This window comes from Salminus brasiliensis, chromosome 11, assembly GCF_030463535.1.
Source record: "Salminus brasiliensis chromosome 11, fSalBra1.hap2, whole genome shotgun sequence".
Classification (NCBI taxonomy): domain Eukaryota; kingdom Metazoa; phylum Chordata; class Actinopteri; order Characiformes; family Bryconidae; genus Salminus; species Salminus brasiliensis.
In genome coordinates, this window is record NC_132888.1 from 687,368 (window position 1) to 714,590 (window position 27,223).

General features: G+C 43.0%; 1 protein-coding gene across 1 annotated transcript in view; it reads left to right on the forward strand.

Moving 5' to 3' along the window:
- The window catches only part of slc7a14a (solute carrier family 7 member 14a), a 36,337-nt gene extending 18,229 nt beyond the window's left edge, over window positions 1-18,108 (forward strand). Inside the window, exons 3-8 of the mRNA XM_072691238.1 lie at window positions 4,258-4,494; window positions 6,913-7,130; window positions 7,535-7,681; window positions 9,799-10,007; window positions 10,461-11,341; window positions 11,871-18,108. Of these exons, the coding sequence (XP_072547339.1) occupies window positions 4,258-4,494; window positions 6,913-7,130; window positions 7,535-7,681; window positions 9,799-10,007; window positions 10,461-11,341; window positions 11,871-12,220 (2,042 nt within the window). The 3' untranslated portion in view covers window positions 12,221-18,108. The remainder of the gene's footprint in view (window positions 1-4,257; window positions 4,495-6,912; window positions 7,131-7,534; window positions 7,682-9,798; window positions 10,008-10,460; window positions 11,342-11,870) is intronic.
- Window positions 18,109-27,223: the final 9,115 nt, after the last annotated feature.

Genomic DNA, 27,223 nt, shown 5'->3' on the forward strand with positions numbered 1-27,223 from the left:
ATAACAGGTTTATAACATAAAGAGACAATTAATATCAGTTTTACATAATAAAGAAACAGGTTATATCAGTTTTATAAAGTGGAATAATAAGAAGGAATTTTATAAAGGAAAGAATACGTTTATAATAGTTTTACTCAATAAATAAATAGACGTATTTACTATAATCATTTGTTATTGTACACATTTTATATTGTGTTGTTAACCATAATAAACTTATCTTAATGTACTTTGTTTATCATATATTTGGTTCACATTTTTTTATTTGATTACAGCAGCTGTACAAACTCACACACCCACACACACACACATAATCCTCTACTCTGTCAAACACACACATCCTGTCAGGTGACCGCTCCCACTTCCTGTAGTGCTGATCAGCAGCGGTCAGTGTTAAATGAGGGAGGAGGCTGGGTGATAATGTGCTGTATGCCGACAGTTCTTTAGAAAACAAGGCTGTCACTCGGCTCAGGTCCAGCTGCTGTCACAGTGCAGCAGGCGGTCACATAATTAACTGTCCATTTATCAGCTGACCCCGGTCAGGACAGCAGGAGTGTGTTATTGTGTCCCCCTCTGCACGGCGGTGGTGTCTGTGGTGGTGACAGTGTGATTAAAATTAATGTTGTGAGGGTTTAGTTTCTGGCCTTGAGCTTCAGTGTTCTCATGCATCATCAAAGGAGTTCAGAGCTGTTTAATCAGAACACAGATACATTCTGTCCAAATGTTTGTGGACACCCTTTATAATATATGCATTCAGCTACTTTAAGCTTGATTTCAGAAGAAGCAATGAATATGCAGGTGTCCCAAAACTTTTGTCCATATAGTGTATAGTGTAGTGCAATTAAATATAGTGCGGGAAAAGAGCCAGCCATAACCCCCATCCACTCAGAACAGCGCACTGTGTGTAAATTACCATAATAAATAATAACATCATGATGAAGAGAGTAAACACTGAGATTCTGGATCAGAGCCCTGATCTGAGCGGCGTGTGATTCACACTGACGACCCACAGCAGCACCACACTCTGAGCCAAAATAGAGCCGGAGAGGAAAATTCACTTCATCATCCCTGTTATATCGGAATAGACTGAAAAGGACACTGGAAAGACTTTTTTTCTGTCCAGGGGGTCAGTTGTCCCTCCGCCCATGGAAATAAATACATCACTGAGATCAGAGAGAGGCATGTGCTGTGAACCGTCCCGCTCGGTCGTTAGGAACATGCTGTCCTGATCCGTGTGGATGGGATTTTCAGTGGTCAGTTGAGTCCGTTTTTTTTTTATAGTCTTTTGAGGAAGAAGTTAATTTATGGAGCCAGTAGGTGCTAATCTGCTTAAAGGAGCTGAATGCATTCATTAAGACTGTCAGTGACACCTTCTTTGAAGTGGTTCCTTTTAAGCTGTAATAAACTCTGATCAGAGTCTCAGTAACAGCTCAACACCATCTCAGTGACGGAGCACCACCTGAACATTTAGCAGATCATCAAGAGACTCTTCCTGAAGACTCCACTGAATTCAGCTGATCTTCACTTTATCTGGAGAGTCCGAGTTCAGATCTGTAGATCTTCACCTGAGAGATCACTGATCCTCTAACAGCTCTGATACAGACCATCTCACCATCCTCAGCCCTCGCTATAGACCTGCTGCTGACACCAGTCTGGAACTGGGGACTAATTCGGTTAGACTGGGATTATTAAGGGGCCAGGTCGAGGGTTTAGGTTTAGGTTAAGGTTGGGGTTAAGGTTAGGGTTAGGGTTAACCTTAACTTTTGGGTTGAGTTGAAGGTTAGGATCAGGGTTAGGGTTAGGTTGTGGGTTGAGGTTAAGGTTAGGGTTAGGATCAGGGTTAGGGTGTGGGTTGAGGTTAGGGTTAGGATCAGGGTTAGGGTTAGGTTGTGGGTTGAGGTTACGGTTAGGACTAGAATCAGGGTTAGGGTTAGGTTGTGGGTTGAGGTTACGGTTAGGACTAGAATCAGGGTTAGGGTTAGGTTGTGGGTTGAGGTTAAGGTTAGGGTTAGGATCAGGGTTAGGGTTAGGTTGTGGGTTGAGGTTAGGGTTAGGGTTAGGATCAGGGTTAGGGTTAGGTTGTGGGTTGAGGTTAGGGTTAGGATCAGGGTTAGGGTTAGGTTGTGGGTTGAGGTTAAGGTTAGGGTTAGGATCAGGGTTAGGGTTAGGTTGTGGGTTGAGGTTAAGGTTAGGACTAGAATCAGGGTTAGGGTTAGGTTGTGGGTTGAGGTTAAGGTTAGGGTTAGGATCAGGGTTAGGGTTAGGTTGTGGGTTGAGGTTAGGGTTAGGATCAGGCTTAGGGTTAGGTTGTGGGTTGAGGTTAAGGTTAGGGTTAGGATCAGGGTTAGGGTTAGGTTGTGGGTTGAGGTTAAGGTTAGGACTAGAATCAGGGTTAGGGTTAGGTTGTGGGTTGAGGTTAAGGTTAGGACTAGAATCAGGGTTAGGGTTAGGTTGTGGGTTGAGGTTAAGGTTAGGACTAGAATCAGGGTTAGGGTTAGGGTGTGGGTTGAGGTTAAGGTTAGGACTAGAATCAGGGTTAGGGTTAGGTTATGGGTTGAGGTTAAGGTTAGGATCAGGGTTAGGGTTAGGGTGTGGGTTGAGGTTAAGGTTAGGGTTAGGATCAGGGTTAGGGTTAGGTTGTGGGTTGAGGTTAAGGTTAGGGTTAGGATCAGGGTTAGGGTTAGGTTGTGGGTTGAGGTTAAGGTTAGGACTAGAATCAGGGTTAGGGTTAGGTTGTGGGTTGAGGTTAAGGTTAGGGTTAGGATCAGGGTTAGGGTTAGGTTGTGGGTTGAGGTTAGGGTTAGGATCAGGCTTAGGGTTAGGTTGTGGGTTGAGGTTAAGGTTAGGGTTAGGATCAGGGTTAGGGTTAGGTTGTGGGTTGAGGTTAGGGTTAGGATCAGGCTTAGGGTTAGGTTGTGGGTTGAGGTTATGGTTAGGACTAGAATCAGGGTTAGGGTTAGGTTGTGGGTTGAGGTTAGGGTTAGGGTTAGGGTTAGGATCAGGGTTAGGGTTAGGTTGTGGGTTGAGGTTAGGGTTAGGATCAGGCTTAGGGTTAGGTTGTGGGTTGAGGTTAAGGTTAGGGTTAGGATCAGGGTTAGGGTTAGGTTGTGGGTTGAGGTTAAGGTTAGGACTAGAATCAGGGTTAGGGTTAGGTTGTGGGTTGAGGTTAAGGTTAGGACTAGAATCAGGGTTAGGGTTAAGTTGTGGGTTGAGGTTAAGGTTAGGGTTAGGATCAGGGTTAGGGTTAGGTTGTGGGTTGAGGTTAAGGTTAGGACTAGAATCAGGGTTAGGGTTAGGTTGTGGGTTGAGGTTAAGGTTAGGACTAGAATCAGGGTTAGGGTTAGGTTGTGGGTTGAGGTTAAGGTTAGGACTAGAATCAGGGTTAGGGTTAGGGTGTGGGTTGAGGTTAAGGTTAGGACTAGAATCAGGGTTAGGGTTAGGTTATGGGTTGAGGTTAAGGTTAGGATCAGGGTTAGGGTTAGGGTGTGGGTTGAGGTTAAGGTTAGGGTTAGGATCAGGGTTAGGGTTAGGTTGTGGGTTGAGGTTAAGGTTAGGACTAGAATCAGGGTTAGGGTTAGGTTGTGGGTTGAGGTTAGGGTTAGGATCAGGGTTAGGGTTAGGGTGTGGGTTGAGGTTAAGGTTAGGACTAGAATCAGGGTTAGGGTTAGGTTATGGGTTGAGGTTAAGGTTAGGATCAGGGTTAGGGTTAGGGTGTGGGTTGAGGTTAAGGTTAGGACTAGAATCAGGGTTAGGGTTAGGTTGTGGGTTGAGGTTAGGGTTAGGATCAGGGTTAGGGTTAGGGTGTGGGTTGAGGTTAAGGTTAGGGTTAGGATCAGGGTTAGGGTTAGGGTGTGGGTTGAGGTTAAGGTACATACTATTAAATGTTTATTATATGTGAATCACACACAGGTGTATAATCTCCATAGGGAAGCTCAGACCATTGGAATGGGACACCCCGGAGCAGGTTTCACCAGCATAAGGTCTATGGACACCTGCACCTTTAGCGCTGCTGCAGAAACAGCCCCTACTCTTCTAGGAAGGCTTTGCATTAGGTGTTGGGATGTTAGGAGGATTTGATTGCATTCAGCCTAGTGTGAGTGAAAGCATCAGTGAGGTCATATTCTGATATTGGATGATTATCCCAAAAGTATTAGATGGAGCTCCATCATCACTCCAGAGAATCTCACAGCATAATGCGGGATGCTTTATGCTAGCTCATGCTTGGCATTGATAACTATGTGTCTATGTGTGTTTCTACAGGTGTGTGCTATGCTGAATTCGGCGTGCGAGTGCCGAAGACCACAGGCTCTGCCTACACGTACAGCTATGTGACGGTGGGCGAATTTGTGGCATTTTTTATTGGCTGGAATCTGATCCTGGAGTACCTGATCGGCACGGCGGCGGGGGCCAGCGCCCTCAGCAGCATGTTCGACTCTCTGGCCAATCACAGCATCAGCGGCTTCATGATTAGCCATGTGGGAACCCTCAACGGACTGGGTAAGAGAGAGTGTGTGAGTGCAGTAAGTATCCCTAGACAGCTTTAACCCCTTCCCGCAGGACCCAGCAGTGTCTGCTGCTTCTGCCTTTACCCTGTTTTAATGGGGTAAAAACACAGCGCATCCAACAAGAGCAAAAGGTTGAGCATGGAGCCAATAGGGTCATGATGTTGATCTGCTCCAGAGAGTCCTATTCTATTGGCAGTACTTCTTCTCTACAGGGACTAGACAAGCTGTGTGTGTGTGCATTCATTAGAAGGGGTGTCCACAGACATTTGGACATGTAGTGTATGGTGACCTGTCACTTTAAAAGTGAGGCCAGCAGACAGACGTTACCCCTCCACCTGCTCCTGATCAGACAGGATGAGGCTTAGCGGAGTGCGTGAGCTGACTCAACCTGTTATAAAACCCCCCTCTTTCAGCATCACTCCTCCATCTTTCACAGTCATATCCACCCAGGGCGCAGACAGAGGCATGCTGGGTATTTTTAGAACCACGTGGTGCTCGGTGGCAGATGTGGAAGGTTGTGTGAGGCTCTCCTGCTCTGACGTGGTTCGCCCGGGGCCTGAGGCACATCCTGGAGAGTGAACACTGGAAAATATTCAGCTTGCTTTGATGGTCCAGCTCAGGTCTACCCCTCACGCTCCCGGAGTGCTGCTGCTCATCTGCTCTGGAACCTGACCGGCAAAGAGCATTTCCTGAGAATGCTGAATAATTGCACAGCTGTTCTCAGGTGGTTTCTAGGGTGTTGTTACATACTCTTCCAGATGGTTTCTGTGGTGTTGCTTTGATATTGCTATGGTATCCCTGGTGGTTGCTGTGGGGTTGATCGGTGATTGTTGTGGTACAGTATCTTTGAGGTTTATTGTTATGTCTATGGACGCTATGTTGCTGCAATGCAATGTGGTGTTGATAAGGTATCATAAGTGGTTGCTATGCTGTGTTATTTGGTGTTGCTATGTTATTTCAAGTGGTTGCTATGGTTGTTTTGCAATTGCTGTGGTATCCCTGGTGCTTGCCATAGGATATCTGGGTGGCTGCTATTCTATGCCAAGTGGTTTCCATGGTGTTGCTATGCAATAGCTATAATATGCCAACTGATTGCTATGGGGTTGATCTGTGATTGTTGTGGTACTGTATCTGTGAGGTTTTTTTGTTATGTTTGTTATGCTATGCAATGTGGTGTTGCTACGGTATTTTAAGTGGTTGTTAAGGTGTTGCTATGCTATTACAGATGGTTGCTATGGTGTTGGTTTCCGATTGCAGTGGTATGCCTGGTGCTTGCTACAGGATTTATTGGTGGTTGTGATTCTATGACAAGTGGTTGCCATGGTGTTGCTATGCAATTGCTAGGGTATGCCAGCTGATTGCTATGGAGTTGTTTGGTGATTGTTGTGGTATCCCTGGTGCTTGGTATATGATTTCTAGGTGGATGCTATTCTGTGCAAAGTTGTTGCACAATATCCCACTCACAGTATATTCACATTTGACCACTTTATTAGAAACACCCTACCTCCTTGTACTTCCACTTGCTGGCCACTTTATTAGAAACACCCTACCTCCTTGTACTTCCACTTGCTGGCCACTTTATTAGAAACACCCTACCTCCTTGTACTTCCACTTGCTGGCCACTTTATTAGAAACTCCTAACTCTTTGTACTTCCACTCGCTGGCCACTTTATTAGAAACTCCTAACTCTTTGTACTTCCACTTGCTGGCCACTTTATTAGAAACACCCTACCTCCTTGTACTTCCACTTGCTGGCCACTTTATTAGAAACTCCTAAGTCTTTGTACTTCCACTCGCTGGCCACTTTAGTATAAAAACCTACCTTCATGTACTTCCACTTGCTGGCCACTTTATTAGAAACACTTACCTCCTTGTACTCCCACTCGCCTATCCCTGGTGCTCGGTATATGATTTCTAGGTGGATGCTATTCTGTGCAAAGTGGTTGCTATGGTGTTGTTTTGCAATTACTATGGTATGTCAGCTGATTGCTATGGGGTTGATAAACGACTGTTGTGGTATCTATGATTGCTTCTGTTTTGCTATGCTATGCTATGCAGTGACGCTACGGTACACCAAGTGGTTGCTAGGTGGCTTCTTAGTGCTTTTAAAATGGTTGCTATTGTGTTGCTATGTGGTTTTTGTAATTGCTATTGTGTTCCTAGGAGGTTTCCTTGGTAATACTGTGCTATGATATTCCTGACGGTTGCTATGAGATTGCTAGGCAGTTGCTGTGCAATTACAAGTGGTTGTCATGGTGTTGGAATGCAATTGATATGGTATGCCATGTGGTTGCAATGGGGTTCCTAGACAGTTGCTATGCTATTCCAACTGACTATAGTGTTACTATGCAATATGTGTGTGTGTGTGTGTGTGTGTAATAACAGACAAACCTGTCCTCTCTCTCCTCAGGTAAAGGTGAGCAATCGTACCCGGACCTCCTGGCCCTGGTCATCGCCATCCTGGTCACAGTGATCGTAGCTCTGGGAGTGAAGAACTCAGTGGGCTTCAACAACATCCTGAACGTCATTAACCTGATAGTGTGGGTCTTCATGATGATCGCAGGATTGTTCTTCGTTAGTGGAGCGAACTGGGACGAGGGCCGGTTCCTGCCATTCGGCTGGTCGGGGGTAAAACACATTCCTTTAAATTCTAAAAATATATATTTTTATTATTATTAGTTATTACAAAGACATTATTATTATTATTATTATTATTGTTATTATTATTATTATTATTATTATTATTATTATTATTATTATTATTGTTGTTGTTGTTGTTGTTATATAGTTTTCTTTTTTTTTTATCAAACCCCAAAATGCTGCACATAAGCTAATAAAATCACAACACAAACACAGTTCACATACACAGTACATAATCATTATTAATAAGGATTGATTTGAGAGGCTCAAATGATTTTATATCATAATTGGATTTAATATTAATAATAGTCTGAAGAATAAAAGCTGCAGTTTAAGGTCAAATAACTGAACCAGGCTGCTGAACTGTAACCACTGTGACCTGTGCTGGGCAGGTCATGCAAGGCGCTGCCACCTGCTTCTACGCCTTTATTGGGTTCGACATCATTGCCACGACAGGAGAGGAGGCCAAAAGCCCCAACACGTCCATCCCCTACGCCATCACCGCATCACTGGTCACCTGCCTGACCGCATACGTCTCTGTGAGTAACACACACCTGCACAGACACTGTATATAAATGTATAGATGACATAATCATAGCACAGTGTCCCGTTGACAGTATATTCACATTTGGCCACTTTATTAGAAACATCTGCCGGACTTGCTGCACCCTGTCCTGCTTCTGCATCACCGGGTTGCCATGGCGACCGACCTCAGCTTGCCAGGCTGGCAGGGTGGTGAAGCTGGTAGAGCATATTAAGGTTTCAGGGATGCTGTGTAAGCACAGTGATTAATGACACTGCTCAGTGACGCCAGACAGAAAGCATTGATTTTAAAGCAGAGCTGAGAGCGGTGTTTTATACGGCACCAGCAGGAGCCCAGACTGAGCCCAGACTCCATTCACTTAGCCTCTCCACAGGAAAACACCCAGAGGAAGCAATGGAATAAGATTAATTACAGCGCTGTGCCCACTGTTAGATGAAATGGTTTTGAACCTCGCTTCAAAATCATTAAAAATGAAATGCCTTAGCAGGAACCACATCAGGAAATACACGAGACTATATATCACAATATAGCTGAACACATTTGGTTTGATCTATACAGACTGTAACCAGCATAGACTTCATTAGAAACCCTTACTGAAGCTCTTCCACCCACTGGCCACTTCATTAGAAACCCTTACTGAAGCCCTTCCACCCACTGGCCACTTTATTAGAAACCCTTACTGAAGCTCTTCCACCCACTGGCCACTTCATTAGAAACCCTTACTGAAGCCCTTCCACCCACTGGCCACTTCATTAGAAACCCTTACTGAAGCCCTTCCACTTACTGGCCACTTTATTAGAAACCCTTACTGAAGCCCTTCCACCCACTGGCCACTTTATTAGAAACCCTTACTGAAGCCCTTCCACCCACTGGCCACTTTATTAGAAACCCTTACTGAAGCCCTTCCACTTACTGGCCACTTTATTAGAAACCCTTACTGAAGCTCTTCCACTTACTGGCCACTTTATTAGAAACACCTACCTGCTGCTTCCACTTACTGGCCACTTTATTAGAAACATCTACCAAAGTCATTCCACTCACTGGCCACTTTATTAGAAACACTCAACCTTCTTTCTTCCTTCCAACGCTCTCTCTCTCTCTCTCTCTCTCTCTCTCTCTCTCTCTCTCTCTCTCTCTCTCGCCCTCCCACGTTCCTCACACCTGCAGTCTGGAGTCAGAATAAATCTAACCCTTGTGTTCACACCTGTGAGGCTGTCTGGCGGTTAGCTAACTCACTAATTAGCAGGCTGTGAGTGTCTGTGGCTATTTTAGCCTCAGGCTAAGTTTATGTTTTAATTGGTCCAGTCAGAGCAGTGCTGAGCGCATGTGTGAGGCTCTGAGTGTTTCTGGAAGCCTGTTTAGGGTGATGGTGAGGTAGGGGTCAGTAATGTTGGGGTGTGGTGAGGTAGGGGTCAGTAATGTTGGGGTGTGGTGAGGTGTAGGGGTCAGTAATGTTGGGGTGTGGTGAGGTAGGGGTCAGTAATGTTGGGGGTGTGGTGAGGTAGGGGTCAGTAATGTTGGGATGTGGTGAGGTAGGGGTCGGTAATATTGGGGGTGTGGTGAGGTAGGGGTCAGTAATGTTGGGTGTGGTGAGGTAGGGGTCAGTAATGTTGGGGTGTGGTGAGGTAGGGGTCAGTAATGTTGGGATGTGGTGAGGTAGGGGTCGGTAATATTGGGGATGTGGTGAGGTAGGGGTCGGTAATATTGGGGGTGTGGTGAGGTAGGGGTCAGTAATGTTGGGGTGTGGTGAGGTAGGGGTCAGTAATGTTGGGGGTGTGGTGAGGTAGGGGTCAGTAATGTCGGGTGTGGTGAGGTAGGGGTCAGTAATGTTGGGGTGTGATGAGGTGTAGGGGTTAGTAATGTTGGGGTGTGGTGAGGTGTAGGGGTCAGTAATGTTGGGGGTGTGTCGAGGTGTAGGGGTCAGTAGTGTTGGTGTGTGATGAGGTAGGGATCGGTAATGTTGGGGTGTGATGAGGTGTAGGGGTCAGTAATGTTGGGGTGTGGTGAGGTAGGGGTCAGTAATGTTGGGGGTGTGGTGAGGTAGGGGTCAGTAATGTTGGGGTGTGGTGAGGTAGGGGTCAGTAATGTTGGGGTGTCTCTTTCTCTCTGTAGGTGAGTGTAATACTCACTCTGATGGTGCCGTACACAGAGATTGACGCTGATGCTCCGCTGATGGAGATGTTCTCTCTGCACGGCTTCCAGGCTGCGAAGTACATCGTGGCTATAGGCTCCATCGCTGGACTGACAGTCAGTCTGCTGGGGTCACTCTTCCCCATGCCCAGGATCATCTACGCCATGGCTGGAGATGGTCTGCTCTTCAGGTAAACACAACACAGAAGATCCCAGAAAAAAGCATCCAGCCAACTACAGCAGTTAAGCCCCACCCATTCAGATCTTACAGCAGTTTAACTGTCTGCCCTATCCATTCAGCCTGCAGTCCATTTCACAGCCTACAGTTCATCCCCACCCATTCATGACTCACAGCAGTTTAGCCCCACCCATTAAAACCACAGCAGTTTAGCCCCACCCATTCAGACTACAGCAGTTTAGTCCCACCCATTCAGACTACAGCAGTTTAGCCCCACCCATTCAGACTACAGCAGTTTAGCCCCACCCATCCAGACTACAGCAGTTTAGTCCCACCCATTTATAGCCAACAGCAGTTTAGTCCCACCCATTCATGACCCACAGCAGTTTAGCCCCACCCATCTAGACTACAGCAGATTAGCTCCGCCTCAGTGGGCTCTTGCAGATGTTTGTGTGTCTTTCTTTAGATTCCTGGCCCATGTGAGCACTTACACAGAGACTCCAGTTGTGGCCTGCATCGTGTCCGGTTTTATGGCTGCCCTGCTGGCTCTGCTGGTCAGTCTGCGGGACCTGATCGAGATGATGTCCATCGGCACCCTGCTGGCATACACACTGGTGTCTGTGTGTGTGCTACTGCTTCGCTACCAACCCGAGAGTGACATCCACGGCTTTGTCAACTTCCTCTCTGAGGAGAACGCTAAGCGGAAGGCGGAGGGGGTGCTGGCCGAATGTGAGAAGGATGCATGTTCACCACTGAGTGAAGGGGAGGAGTACGGCGGCCCTCCGACTAACACGTGTGGGGCCAAGAACCTACCGTCGTTGGGGGACAACGAGATGCTGATTGGCAAGTCAGATAAATCCAGTTACACGGCCAGCCATCCGAACTACGGCACCGTGGACATGTCCTCAGGCATCGAATCAGACGAGACCGAAAGCATCTACCTTCAGAAGCTGAAGAAGCTAATGGGCCCTCGATACTACACCATGCGAATCCGCTTGGGTTTGCCCAGTAAAATGGACCGACCCACGGTGTCTACCGGCCGAACGGTCACCCGCTGCGTTCTCTTACTCTTCGTGCTTATCTTCGGCTTCTGTTCGCTCATCATATTCGGCGCTGGCTGCATCTCGGAGGGCCGTTGGTGGGCCGTGATGCTGCTAGTGTTGCAAGTGCTGGTCATCACCCTGTTGATCTTCATCATCATCCAGCAGCCAGAGAATCCTAAACGTCTGCCCTACATGGCGCCCTGTGTGCCCTTCGTCCCAGCCTCCGCCATGCTGGTCAACGTGTACCTCATGCTCAAGCTGTCCAGCATCACCTGGATCCGCTTCGCTGTCTGGTGTTTTGTGGGTGAGCTGCATTTTCAGTACATTCATTAGGTTTTACTCATTCAGCACACTGCAGATTTATACTGGATAAAATTCACATTGCGAATTCACACCGGATTAATATGACATGGGTGACTGGATCAAAATCACTCTTTCACACAATTATTACTGCCAGACTGTAAAAACAGCACACTTAGTAGATTCATACTGGATTCACTCAGCAATTAGTATTGCCACAATGCAACTCCACACATTGGGGTAAAGATTCATACTGGATTCAAGTAGCTACACGGTTTGTACTGCCAATCCCTTGAGGTGGTAAATTACATTTTGTAAACAACATCCAGTATGAATCTACACACACTGCAGATTCATACTGGGTTAAAATCATGGATTTATCGCTATGGTAGCACCACAGATCAGACTAATGCAGCTCTTCAGGTTTTAGGTTTGATATATGTGTATATGTGTGTGTGTGTGTGTTTTTGTGTGTTTGTGTGTGTATGCATATGTGTGTGTGTGTGTGTGTGTGTGTGTGTGTGCATGCGTAGGCGTGTTGATCTACTTCGGCTACGGCATGTGGAACAGCACCCTGGAGATCACAGCGCGCGAGGAGGAAGTCCATGCTAGCACGTACCAACGTTACGACATGGGAGTGGATGACAACTTCGCCGTGGACGACGACCTTTACCCCTCTGGCGGAAACTGGAGACCCCAGAGCAAGGGGGCCAAGCACCAGTCTCCGCGAGAGAACGGGGACCCCTCCGAGGCTCCGGCAGACAGCCTGGACAACCACAGGACCTCCTCATCCCACAGCAGAGCCAAAAGCAAAGGCGGGAAGTCTGACCCGGGCTTCGAGGCATTGGTGGTGGACGACGATTTGGATGATCCGCTGGAATGAGAACGTAATGCTGAATGTACTCATGTGTCCACAGAACCTGCAGAAACCCTTGGGCTAGATGGTTTCCTCTCCTCAGCCGTTTGATTTCACTTCTGTTTTCTGTTGCGTTGACTGGAGTAGTCAGTCACTCCAAACCGGTTCTCCTTGAACTGAACCTGCATAACCTTTGCACATGAGAAGGTGGCGAATGCTTCTGATCGCGTAACGGTTACTCCAAAGACTGCACCGTCCTCTTGCTTTCCACAACTGCCTTTCCTTTAAACAGCTAGGCCCAAAGTCTTCAAGTCTGGGCCTGGAATCTGGGTTCAAGGTAACAGTTCATGTAATGGATTGACCATGTAGTGTCACGTCTACCAAGGATTACAAAGCCCAGGACTGGACACTGATTTCAAGGTCCAGATTTGAAGACATCTGCGCTAAGCTTAGGTTCACCAAACTCTCTGTCTTCACTAAGCACTTAAACAAAGCCTTCCTCTTTACTGCAGCTCCTCATTCATCACGTGCTAAAGACTTTAGCATTCGCTTTTACATCCCTGTTAAAGGAACGGCTCTTTGAAAAATCAGATTTACAAAATATTCATCTTACCCAGGCTGTAGTCAATCACCCGAGACATTTTCGGTGTTCCTCTCTTAGAACTACAAGGCTAATGTTATGAGGGTAAACCCAGGACATCTCTGTAAGTACATGCCTACCTACTCCAGCTCTTTTTCTAAGGTGGCATGAACTTCTAGAAGTGACCAATTATACGCCCTTGGCCACAAAACCTTCATACAGCAAAGAGTGGCTAGGGCCATGGACCCCCCCTGTGTCTATGACCGGTCGGAGTCAATCATTTAGCTTGTCACAATCACAAATAATTTGCATAAAAGTGCGAAAATCTAATCTTGATTTGTTGATGCTAAATTTTAGTTGGTTGTCTAAGGAAATGACAGGGCGACTAGCACCCTGTCACCCCCTAATGTAAACACAGGGTAAGACATGCAGTTAGCACTATACTAACTCACGGCCTTTAGCGATATAACTCAAGGCAACTATCTACGGAATTTGTCAGAGGGTATATGGGTCAGAAAGTCTCAATTTGTCACATGTAGGGAAGTGACAAAGGAAAATGACCAGTTGTGAACACGGGATATGACATGCAGTGAGAAAGCCATTCATAGTATCTCTAGACAAATGTCTACGATTGGCCTTAGAACTTTGTCTGCGACAACCATTTAGTTTGCTTCACAATTCATTTGCATAACAGTAGGGCCTCACTGTCGCTAAATTACAAGTTACATAAGTTACAAATTGCATCTGCGTCTATAGGAAATGACTGGCTGCCTGGCACTCTGTTGCCCCCTAATGTCAACAGCAGAGAAGGCATGCAGTTACTTATGCTTGTCTGTTAGCGGTGTAGCTTACGTCTTTGATTGGTCCGAATGTGTTGGTTTTTTGCAGCTACATACAAATTTTTGTATTCAGGCATGCATTTAGCACCTTGTTCATTAGCAGTGTAGCTAAAAACAACTTCAGACTCCAACCATGTCTTGACTGATTGTCTACATTTGGGGTAAGAATGGGAACTGGTTAATTTTTGACCAAATATTATAGCCATAAAATGCAAAACACAAGCCGTAGCTCCACCACCAGCGCTAAGACACTAATTTGTGCTGCTGACTGTTTCTCCATGAGGTTTTCAAACACCTCAAACATTTTAAACAGACATAAAAAGCATTCTCTCCTCCACTGCTCCAACGTCTAGCCCAAGAGGTGGCCACAAGTAGTGATCGGACTTTGCTTGCAATAGTGCCTTCATCCGTCAGTGTGTGCTTTATCTCTGACCATCACGATGCTCACGCTCGTCTGTTCTACCTACGTCTGTGTCTTTCTCTTCTTTCAGTTCTTTCTGTGAAATGTTATGAAAGGCATGATATCTTGAGTTTTCAGTGAACAGTTTTCTTTATCAATTGTGCCTGTCAGTGAGTCCATCGCCATTTTCACCCCTCGCTCTGCATACGTGACCCCACCACATCCTTGCAAGCAGGCAGCTCTGTGTACATAGCATGTGAACTACAGTATGGATTGTGTCTCCTGGCTGGTCGCGGTCTCCTTTGAGAGGACAGAACGAGGCAAATGGAGAGAAAGAAAAGAGATTTGCATGTAATTCTGGGAGCCTATTAAACCTAATAAGGAATAATGGAACTAGGCCCAAATGTCAGTTTGAAGGAATAGTTTGGTGAAAAATGAAGCGCACACAGTTTTCCATTGCAGTTACACCAAATGTAGTCAAGCTGCCATGAGCTGTTTGGTGTCAGAAGTGGTACCCTGGAGCTACGAGGCTAACTATCAAGTAACGGAAGCTTCAATCCAAAAATTAGAACAGTGTCATCTTAAGGCCTGATCTGTGTGAATACTTTAGCTCATATTTATTGATAACAGTCTGAACTGTAACAGAAACCACATAAGGAGATCTATGAGAAATTACTCAGGCTTTGAGAAGAGTGTGTGGTGATGTTATACCTTTGCAAAGCTGAGCTTTTGTAAATAACACAATTAGCAACATTAGCCTTGAAGCTCCAGTGTAAAAGTAAGGAACTGGGATGACTGTGTAAATTGGATTTTTTTGGCTAAACTAATCCTTAAGAGATATTAGAAATGCAGCACAACAGGAGGCCTTGTGTAAAATGGAAATGCACAGAACTCACCTGCCATGTCCCTTTTGACACCTCAAGAGGTGGCAAATCCAGGTCCAGAAAGGAAAACTCCACTCTGGGTTGAGGTGGTTTTATATTTTCTGGACCTGGATTTGCCACCATTGCGAGTCCTTTGGGTAGACTAAAAAATTCCATCTCACTGCCTTAACCCCTTAAAATCCTGACCTGTTGTTCCATTCGATTAGGGTTCTCAATATGTTGATAGTCCCCTACTGGACAGATCAGTGTAACATCACAATATCAATAATTCTGTTGCTGTGATATCAATAAGCATCAAACCCATGACCTCCTGATACCATGTCGTCTTCTGTTCTGACCTGGCACAAGCAATTTGTCATGTAATGATCTAATTTTACAATTAAAAAGCATCTTGTTTGACTCGCAAGTCTTTATGCTTGTGGCTAAAACCTTAAAATCTAATCAGGAAAAACCCAAAAGCAAATTGCATGAAAGGAACAAGTGCAAACAGGATATAAAAGACATGGTTTAGAATAGCATCTAAATAAAGTGTTAACAGCATATGACTTATTATTATATTGTATGGTATCTACTGTTCCATAAAGTCAGAGATATATAGTACTGTGCAAAAGTTTTAGCACCTTGGAAAGAAAAGCTCCTTCTGTGGTCTTCTCTGCTCAGTAAAACACTAATATTAGAATAATCACTAATAATAACACTCCTACAGAAGGTGGTGGTGGTTCTCCATCACAGTGTTAATCATTAGAACATCTCCAAAGTTCTCCTCATGGAGTCTAGTATTATTTAGAGTTCTCCTCAGATCAACACCTGGTTTGGTGGTAAATCAGGGCTTAATGATGGTAAATCAGGTGAGCTGCTGCTGCTGCTGCTGAATTTATAATGTAACCATTTAGACAAACACTAACATTATGAAAGCAACATTGCCAAAACATTAAAACCACACTGATATCACACCAATATTTAGTGAACATAACAAATGGTTTTTAAACTAAAGAACTGGAGCATTTATTTAAAAGTTAAACTGACAACAAAACATTTAAATGATGAATCCATAACTTTTACACGTAATAAATGTGAAAACCTTTTATTCAGTTGTGAAAAAAAAAGGTCTGGGGACATCCAGGAAACATGACATGACTGATTCAATATTCTAATAATCAAAAGTCAAACCCTTTTAGTTGGGAAGGGAACAGTACTGTATATGAGAGTGTGGAACTGAATTATGGATTTTAAGGGGTTAAAAGTGAATAGGCTGTCAATGCTACACTCTAAATTCCCTCATTGTGCAGACCCTGATTGTGTAGATGTTCTTTAAATGAGCTTTATCTGGGGCCTCGGTTGGTGCGTGGTGTGAACGCTCCCGTCCCTGTGGCGTTTTTGTTGTTGTTGTTGTTGTTGTGGGCCGTGTAGCATGTGGAGCTGCCACAGGAGTAAAAACGTGTCGCTAAGTATTTGCATGTGCAATGACCACAACGAGACATAATACGACTCTCTGATGTAGCAGAAAGCCATGTCCCAGACTTCCTCCGGTTTACAGAGCTAAGCCAAAGCCTGCAGCCCTGCTCACTGCATCAGACACGAGATGCTATCTGACCTGCAGAAAAAGCGAGGGAGGTTTTTTTAAACAGGTGTTTCCTAACTTCAGGTTTTCTGTGGGTAACCCGATACGGCTGGGGTGGCGCTCCGGCGACCCACCACACGAACTAGAGCTAAAGTGGCGAAGGCCTCTATTTTTATTGATCTCTTTTTGGAAGGAAACGACTCCTTGTTTTTGTTTTAACAGTCACCGTACCTCCATCTAGATTAGAGCACTGGAACATACTTAGGATAAAACATGGACGAACTTCAAGACTTCATTTGTGGGAGCATAAATTAGGCATTTTTGTGAGGTGCTTTGTTTAATAAAGGCTGATTTCATTAAGGTCTATTAATTACGACCTTTATCAGAAGATAATTGGAGGTGTGTTTTGTGTAAATCACAAATAATGTGTTGTACTAATGCAGAGTAAACACAGTGTTACCACCCTGTTATGCAGCTTATTGAACATGAATTAAGGCTAATTTACATTCATATGTGTGTAACTGTAACTTTGATTCATATGGGCTTTACACAGTGTCAGGTATATTGCTGTATGTGAGTAAATTGAGTTTAATAATCTCTAATACATCAAGAGGCATTCCCTGTTCTAAAGTGAGGTTCTGCTGATTACTAATTAGAGACTAAAAAGCCCTAAATAAGTGTTTAACAAGTCAGTTTGCATCACAGATTCACTCAGGAGTTCAGTTTATCAGGGTTTGTTTTTTTTAAAACATCTGTCCAGCTAATGGACAGCTAATGTAATGGACATGTAAAGTCTAGGTTCTACTCATAGACTAAACAGCACTGAATAATCTGTATAACAGGGTGGTAACACAGTGTTTAATGTGTATTCACATAATAAATAATGTCATTATTAGTGATTTTCACATATTGTGTACCAATACAAATAAATACTAATTCTAATTGTAGAACCTAGAATCTAGAACCCACTTGTATTAAATTGCTGCCAGTTACAATTACTAATAACATGCAGACTAGGTAAGAGTAACAAAGTAGGTTTTAGTAACAAAAAAATGACTAATTATGCATTTGTTTGTGAGTTTCATGTGAACAGGTCTCAGCTTATGTACTGAAAAGGGTCTTAATGAATAGAGTTGAATAGAATTAGTCTGATTAAATGTCTAGTTCAGACATTTTTGAACAAAGAACATCTTAATGCTTAATGCTTTATCCTAATTTCTGGTTCTTAAAATATATACAGGTGTAAGAAATTGTTATGAAAAGAGATATTTTATTATGATTCTATTTAAAACTATATCAAATTAATGCTGCCTCTAGGTTGCTTTCGGAAAGTTCAGCTACTAGTTGTTTATTTAGTCTCGGCGATGCGGCGCGGTGTTGTTCTTGTGAGGTATCTTTCCTGCCGCAGCGAGTTCATTTGGTGTTTGTTCAGGAACATGTTGAGGTTGGCTTCCGCCTGTGAACCCGATATTTGTTTTTGCTGTATATTTTGGTACTGAGTGGATGTGTTCTTGTACTCTGGTTTGAAAAGAAAAAAAAACAGAAAAAGATCTCTTATTGTTTCTTCCATTTGTGGTTCTGCTGCCCGTCGCACTGTGTGTAATGAGATGTTGATATTGCCTCCATGCAAAAATGAAAGTTATTTATTGCAGATCTGATAAAGCGTCACTCTTGCTTTGACTTTCTTTTGCTTAAAGATGGTATCACGCCACTCTGGGATCAGCTTCGAGGAAAACTGTGCGTGGGTGGCAGACCTGAGGACCGGATTCATGAGCGCTGAACTTCAGATAAACACTGGACTCTTCTTAAATGTGGTTAAATGTGGATATTTAGGGCCGTACACCTTAAAAAGGATTATCTTCAGTGGTTCCCTAAATCAGTGAATGCTTATAGAAATATAACCACTGACATAATCGCTTTAATCTAAAAGAACCTTTTAGAAAACGCTCCTTTATAACCCATTTTAAGGTAAACACACTAAGCATGAGAGTGTCTACCTGTAAAACTTTCTATAACATTAGATTAAACCCAAATAAACAGAATGTCAGCGATCAATGAGCATGTCCACCTGTAATTAACTCTATATAACCTTAGAATAAACCCAAATAAACATAAAGTCAGTGGTCAGTGAGAGTGTCCACCTGTAATTAATTCTATATAACGTTAGAATGAACCCAAATAAACATAAAGTCAGTGGTCAGTGAGGGTCTACCTGTAATTAACTCTATATAACATTAGAATAAACCCAAATAAACATAAAGTCAGTGGTCAGTGAGAGTGTCTACCTGTAATTAACTCTATATAACATTAGAATAAACCCAAATAAACATAAAGTCAGTAGTCAGTGAGAGCGTCTACCTGTAATTAACTCTATATAACATTAGAATAAACCCACATAAACATAAAGTCAGTGGTCAGTGAGAGCGTCTACCTGTAATTAACTCTATATAACATTAGAATAAACCCACATAAACATAAAGTCAGTGGTCAGTGAGAGCGCCTACTTGTAATTAACTCTATATAACATTAGAATAAACCCAAATAAACATAAAGTCAGTAGTCAGTGAGAGCGTCTACCTGTAATTAACTCTATATAACATTAGAATAAACCCACATAAACATAAAGTCAGTGGTCAGTGAGAGCGTCTACCTGTAATTAACTCTATATAACATTAGAATAAACCCAAATAAACAGAAAGTCAGTGGTCAGTGAGTGTCTACCTGTAATTAACTCTATATAACATTAGAATAAACCCAAATAAACATAAAGTCAGTGGTCAGAATATGCTTTTGATCAGTAAAGGTATTGGAATGCTGGTTAGAAGAGCACTTTTGAGAAGATTCAGATTTTGCTGAAACTCTCGTGAATCTGGACCCTCGTCTGTTTTCTTCTGGGGATGTGGGCGGGTGTTGGAAGGGTCTAGACTGGCACTGGTCCTAGTACATTCCTGTGTGTGAAACACAAGCATACTGAAAGGGTTGCCATGGTCTATGCAAAGGTATGAGACACACACACCCTTGCTCACATACACACTCACACACATTACACACTAACAAAAACATACGACTCTATTTCATCACCATCGCCACACTGGTGGTCTATGTCACTGTGGAACAATATGGTTTTGAGGCGTTCAAACCATGCTGTTACACTGCAGAACATGATATTCCAGCAAGGGAAAGCATCTCCACTGAGGGGAATATGTGTACTGTTTCTCATTATGATACGTAGGGAAGATTATTATTATTATAAGTGTATTTTAGATATTTTACTTGTCTAAATCAAATCTAGTGATGTCATATATTATATTATATTAATTGATATTATATTTTATTATATTATATGTTGTGGTCAAAGTAGTTCAAACTGGTCATCCATGAAAAAACATATTATTTGTGGTAATCCAGTTGATTAACCAGCTCTTCACCAGCATAGCTTACACTATATGTCCAAATGTTTGTGGACACCCCTTCTAATGAATACATTCAGCTACCCATTGCTGACACAGAGGTGCAAATGCACACACAGCTTGTCTAGTCCCTGTAGAGAAGAAGTACTGCCAATAAAATAGGACTCTCTGGAGCAGATCATCACCATGCTGCCAAACGCCAGGCGTGGGCTAGAGGGGTATAAAGCCCCCCAGCATTGAGGAGCTGTGGAGCAGTGGAGGAGCTGTGTTCTCTGGAATGATGGTGGAGGAGCTCCATCCAGTACTTTTGGGATGAGTTGGGGATGATGAGGTGGGGTGATGATCATCTAACATCCTGACCTCACTGATGCTTTTGTCATTGAATGCAATCAAATCCTCACAGCAATGCTCCTCCAGAATCTAGTAGAAAGTCTTCTTCTCTGGACAGTAGAGACAGTTACTCCAACAGAAGCAGGATCAGCTTTTTTAATGTTTTCTATGAGTTTGATGGATTTGCTGGTCTATCAGCATGACCAGCTTGACCAAGCTGATTGTCAAGGTGTTCAGACTGGTGAGCTAGGGTGTGCATTTTGGACAAGCTGGTCACTCTATACCAATGCGGTCATAATGGTTATATACAGTTCAGTAGAAATATGTAGAATAATCCCATGATGACCAATATTAGACATATTCTCCACAGTCCAGAGGCTTCCCCTTGTCATGATATCATGTTTTTCAGTGCTTTGAGGTCATACAGTCAGGCCTGAGTGTGTCTGCACTGTATGTCTGCTCAGACATGGACACACACCACAGCTGGGGAAGAGCTCTGCCTCTTCACACACTCTACACTTATGAGCCTCTCATAAGAAAACATCCCCTTCATTCCCTATCTGTCATTGCTGTCAGTCCTCTACATGTTCTGTGTAATAATCGTTCTAATGGTGCTCCTCATACAGTACTGGTCAAATGTTTGGACACACCCTGATGGAAGTGTGTTAAAGATGCTCTGATCTACAGGTTTAGGCTGAAAGAGGTTCAGCACTCTTAAGAATGAAGGTTTATGAAGGGTTATTTTAGTGATAAGAATTCTAATGGAGAAGTGTGAACTCATTTTTAAGGTTCTACACTTTCACATCTCCAAAAACAACATGGTTCTTTGAGTAATGATGTAGAAGAACCACTTTCCCCCATATAGAACCGGGATTGTAATAAAGATATGTGAATGTGAAGAACCTTTACATCAAGCAAAAGATTCTTTTAGCCGTTAAGAGCCGTTTATCAATTTTAATTTTTTTTTGATGGATGCTACAAAAGAACCACATGTAATTCCATAAAGAACCATGCTTGCAATACAGATGTGTTGTGTGAGTGTGGAGAAAGCCAAAAGAATCATTTACTTGCTGTAAAGGTTCCTTAATTCAAAGGTTCTCCAGATTCACACATCTCATGTTTCTTCTTTAGGGAACCAAAAGTGGTTCTGCTATGGCATCGCTCAAAGAACCATTTATAGCACCTTTATGTCCAAGATCTTATAACAGAGTTGGTGTGTGTATGAATTTATTAACAATTAAGGATGTTATGGTTATGTCCACATCAGTATATCAACACTGTCATCCAAAAACCTTGTATCTCCAGGTTTTCTTCATGTGATTCTGGCAGTTGTTCTTGATATAGTATCTGAATTTCATGAGGAATGAACCATTGAAAGTTGACTGCTGTTTGGAGATATGAGGCTTTTGTGCAACAGTGATGAAATTAATGATTAAGTGGGCATAGAGGGCAGGGAAGGGGTGGGGTCTATGCTAAGGACACACCCATGCTAAAACGATGGGTCTTTTTTCTGAAGGGCTAATATAAACTGTAGGTTGTACAAAAGGGCTCTAAAACATGATCAATACTGATTAAGGCACTGATACCTAAAAGAAACCCCAATTCCCAGAAACCCTAGGGGTAATTAATGCCAACCAGACACCCCTGGTGGTCACAGCATTGGAGACTGTGACAAAGAGTGCTGACCGATACAGTACATAGAGCTGAGAGAAGGAAAGAAAAAGAGATGTTTTGAAGAAGGAGAAAGTAGAAGAAAAAAGCTGAAGAGATCAAAGCTCAATAGCTCAGCTTTGATCTTTTGTTTAACAGTTTAAAGAGCTGTATCTAAAGAACAACTGCTAATATAAACTGTAGGTTGTACAAAAGGGCTCTACAGAACCCATAACCCTGCTGAAGGGTAGATGGTTTCAGATGGTCTGAACTGGTTTGTGATGGTCAAGGTGGTTGAAAAGCTGCTCATCCAGATGAAAGCATGCTTAATACAGGTTAAGCTGGTTGTCCATCTTGGTTCTTGACTTGGTTGATTGTCAAGCAGTTCATGCTGGTTGACCAGTGTCGTCATGCTGCCCAACAAACTCGGTCATGCCAATCATCCAGCATGGTCAGGCTGGTCAGACTGATCAACCAGCTTGTTCATGTTAGTCAAGCTGGTCAACGAGCTTGGTCATACTGGATGACTAGCTTGATCAGGTTGGTCATGCTGAATGACCAGCTGAAACATACTCTATGCTGGTCAATGATTACACTGGTCAACCAGCTTAAGTTTGAGATAGACCGGATGTTTAATTTCAGCATAGAAATGTAAGGGGTCAGTGTGTGCTGCCGCCTACCAGCAGAGGGCGAAGGAAGCTAGGCACTGTTCCCTAAGGGAACTCCACTTCCCAGAACCCCTAGGGGTAATCAGTGCCAACCAGACACACCTGGTGGTCACAGCATTTAAGACCGTAACAAAGAGCGCTTCTCTGTCACACCTTTGTAGAGGGGTGACCGGTGCGGTACGGTACAGAGAGCTGAGAGAAGGAAGGAAAGAGAGCTGTTTAAAAAAAGAAAGTAGATGAAAAAAGCTGAAGAGATCAAAGCTCCACACTCAAACAGCTCAAAGAAAGCTTTAATATTTTGTTTTATTGTTTAAAGATCTGCTTTGGTTTTTATTTTGAGAGAGAGACGGACAGACGAGATTTCCTTTAGTTGTGTTTGTGCTAACTGTGCTTAGTCTGACCTCCTTTGTTTGGTTTTCCCGCCTTTTTTATGTCATTATTCTAAGGAGTGCAATTCCACCCCTTACCTGCGTTTGCTGGAGGCACAGTTGCAAGGTGTTCCTCCACTGCCAGGGTTGCTGGTTCAAATCTGGTTGGGAGCAACATTCCTCCCACAGTGCACAAAAACACCCACGGTCACCTTCCTGACATCACGTTAACCCTGTCCTTGCTGGTTCTCCTCTCTGCACTTGGGTCCAGTCCCTGACCGTTCCGTTCGAAACTGAGTGTCAGTACTGCTGTACACTGCTGTACATCACTGCCTGCAAACAATATTCAATAATTTAATGATATAAAATTAGGTTCTATAATATATTAAAGATTAAGGTTAATATATGAACATAAAATGAACATTCTTCATCCATAGCATTAAAACCAGGCAGCAGAAGTGAGGAACACTGATGACCTGGCTCCAGTGTCTCCTGTGAATCAGCAGGTGAACAGTCAGTTCTTGAAGGTGATGAAGATGATGAAGGTGATGATGCAGGAAAAATGGACAAGCCTTCTGAAGACACTTTGACAAGAACCAAACTGTGATGTTCTAGATAATGACTGGGTCAGAACATCATTAGGCAGGTCTTGTGGGGTGTTCCTTCCTAGTATGCAGTGGTCAGTACCTACCAAAAGTGCTCCAAGGTGACGGGTCAAGGGACACTGATGCTTATGGAGGTCCCGCCCACCTCACAACTTACAGGGCTTAAAGGATCTACAGCTGATGTTTAAAGGTGTCCAGATACCACAGGACACCTTCGGAGGTCTTGTGAAGTCAATGCTTTGACGGGTCAGAGCTGTTATGATGGAACGAGTGGGAACTACTCAATAGGTTTTAATGTTATGGCTGTTTTGTGAGGTATGTGTCCAAACATTTGCTTGGTACTGTTCTTACAAATGTATTATATGCAATAAGAACGTGGTTGAGGGTTGAGGGTTCTTCCCAAACTGCATAAAACCCCTCGTATGAGTAACCTGTGTATATACTGTATATTTCGCTCGTGGTTATGCAATCAAACTCCGTTGAACCAAAGCTTGACCTCGCCATGTTTATCTCCCAAACGCCCCTAATTCTTCTACTGATACTGTTTAGCTGAAATGCTAGAGAGGACGTTGTGTTCTTTCCTGAAACGGTCTTCCACTGTAGGTCAAGGTCTCTCTTTCAGTGATACAGTTGTAATCAGTGCAGCTTTGTGTCTTTCAGTCAATAGTAACAAAACCTTTGATGGAGGACAAACAGACCCCACATGTCCATCTACACCAGCAGCCTGATTCCGTCCTCTAATCTAGTCCTAAAGAACCCCAAACCACTGCTAATAATGAAAGCTGGAGCCAGTCAGCTGGAACTATCAATCAGAATACAAGACCTACTACTTTATTAGAAACCCCTCACTTGTACACTATATGCACAAATGTTTGCGGAAACCCCTTCAAATGAAATCATTAAGCTACAGTCAAATACATACACACACACAGCTTGTCTAGTCCCTGTAGAGAAGAAGTACTGCCAATAGAATAGGACTCTCTGGAGCAGATCAACATCATGACCCTATTGGCTCCATGCTGCCTAATGCCAGGTGTGGGCTAGAGGGGTATAAAGCCCCCCAGCATTGAGGAGCTGTGGAGCAGTGGAAGAGCTGTGTTCTCTGGAATGATGGTGGAGGAGCTCCATCCAGTACTTTTGGGATGAGTTGGGGATGAGGAAGTGGGGCGGTGATCATCATCCAACATCCTGACCTCACTAACACTATTATGGCTAAATGCAATGAAATCCTCACAGCAATGCTCCTCCAGAATCTAGTAGAAAGTCTTTGTCTTGGACAGTAGAGACAGTTACTCCAACAGAAGCAGGAGAAACTCTTTAATACTCTTGATTTCAGAAGAAGCAGTGAATGAGCAGATGTCCCAATACTTTTGTCCATATAATGTAACTCTAACTGTAGCCCATCATCTGAAACACAGATTAGTGTTTACTATGTGCTAGTTTCTGACCACACAGCTATTCCTATGGTAGACTCTCAAGTCAACCTAGCAATGACAACAACACTGACCACTCCGGATACACTCGTAGCAGTAGTACACATATTATTATTTATATATACATACACACACACACACACACACACACACACCATCAACACTATCATGTCAGAGTCAATGCTGTGCTGAGAACGAACAACTAGGGGGTTTCTAATAAAGTGGCCAGTGAGTGGAAGCACAAGGTAGGGGTTTCTAATAAAGTGGCCACCCTGTGCACTCTAGCTGTGGTTTGTTTGTTTGTTTGTTTGTTTGTTTGTTTGTGTGAACACCTGCAGATGGAGTCCTGGTGTGGAAACCTGCCACCTTCTCTTCCAGACAGATGTGAGGGGGGCAGCAGGGCAGCGGAGTGGGCCTAAGCCCAGCACAGTGCTTCCACTTTCAGCTGGATCTCTCTCCTCCTGCTGCTCAGGGTCACACTATGCCGCCTCACGCCAGCCTGCTCACCTTCAGGTTCTGATTCTTCAACTGGTGTCATTCCTCCTGTCGTTTGATTAAAAGCAGAACTCTGGCAGAGGAGGACCTTTTTCTTTCACACCAGCAAAAGTTCATGTAATTATGTTCAAAACTAGATTTCATATATTTAAGAGTTTAAATCTATTTTTTAATCATGTTTAGTTTTAGATTTCTGTAAAATCTAATGCCACTAAACTGTGGCCAAATACAAACCATACAGTTTTGCCACCCCCAATTTTAAAATCTTTCAAATTCTGACTTGGAAGCATTTTTGTAGGTGTTTCTAATAAAGTGGCCAGTTATTGGAAGCATGATGTCATTTAAGAGTAATGGTAGTTGGTAACTGACTATAATTGTTCAGTAGTTGTCATTTTGGTCCTAGGGGTGCCAACACTTTTGCATAAGATTGTACGTAGCTTGTGGTTAATCCTTTAGCGTCCCGCACTCTCAGTCCAGTGATCCATCAGAATTACTAAAAGTGAGTCACACATACACCTCCCTCTGGATCTGTCTGAGAGGGTTAACCTCCAATCAGTGCTCCTCCATCAGCCCTGCTTTAGTGATCTGTCTGAGAATCGATGACTGCCAGAGAGAGGCTGAGGACTGATGCAGAGCATTAGACTGGACACATAGCAGCTGCTGGACAGGCAATCACACTGACCCCACAGAGATGCCCATTATCCCACTCTCCCACAGGCCCTGCCTCACCTTGCTCAGTCTTCCTGCAGTGAACTGACTGCATTCATTAAAGTGTTTTAATTAAGTTTAATCTACAATAAACATGAAAAGCAATTTTAGATAACAACATGGACATCACGAGAAGGTACTTTTATATTAAATACCACAGGACATACTTTTAGATTATAATCAATGAAGGGTTTAGATAAAAAAAGGTAAATGAGTTTCCACAAAAGCATTTTTCATTAGATTAAAGAAAATGTGTTTTATATTCAAAATAGTATTTTTAGTTTATATTTGGAGTAAAAGGTTCTAGATTATATTTCCACATTAACATCATTCTTTACATTTAATTAACATTCTTTACATTAACAAAACACTTTGGGATGGATTTAAAAACATGATTGGACATTTATACAACAAACTGTCCTTTTAGATTAGATTTTATAAGGATGCTTCTAGATTAGATTAATAGGAAATCACTTTGATTAGATTTAACAAAATGTATTTTTAAATTACACATGATACTTTTTGAAAATGGGTTCTAGATTAGATTTTAAAAATAACCAAAAAGGATGTAGGTTAGATGAAAAAAATATCAATTTAGATTAGATTTAAGTAAAAACATGCTTTTAGATTTCATTAAGGACATTTTTAGATTAGTTTAAACAAAATTGTCCTTTTATATTATACATCAAATCTGTTCTTTTAGATTAAACAGTTCTCAGAAAGATACTTCTAGATTAGACAAAACTGAGACACAGTTAGATTAGATTAAAAAAAAATATCTTTTTGTAGATTTACCTAAAGGCACCTTTTAGGTTGCATTCAATTAGGTCACTATTAGAACAGATTTTATTAAATGCACAATTATATTAAATCCAGCAAGAGCTTTTAGATTACATTTAACTAAAAATAAGATTTGTAATTAGATTCAACAACATTTTAGACTCATAATGTACATTTAGATTAGAAACAGTTTTCTGGATTGTGACAGATGTGGACCAGAACTACTTTCTTTAAGATTTCCAACACAACCTTCAGCAGTTCAACACTTATCTTATGTAAGCAGAGATAATCCTGCTGGAGAGTTAAAGAGACGCTTCAG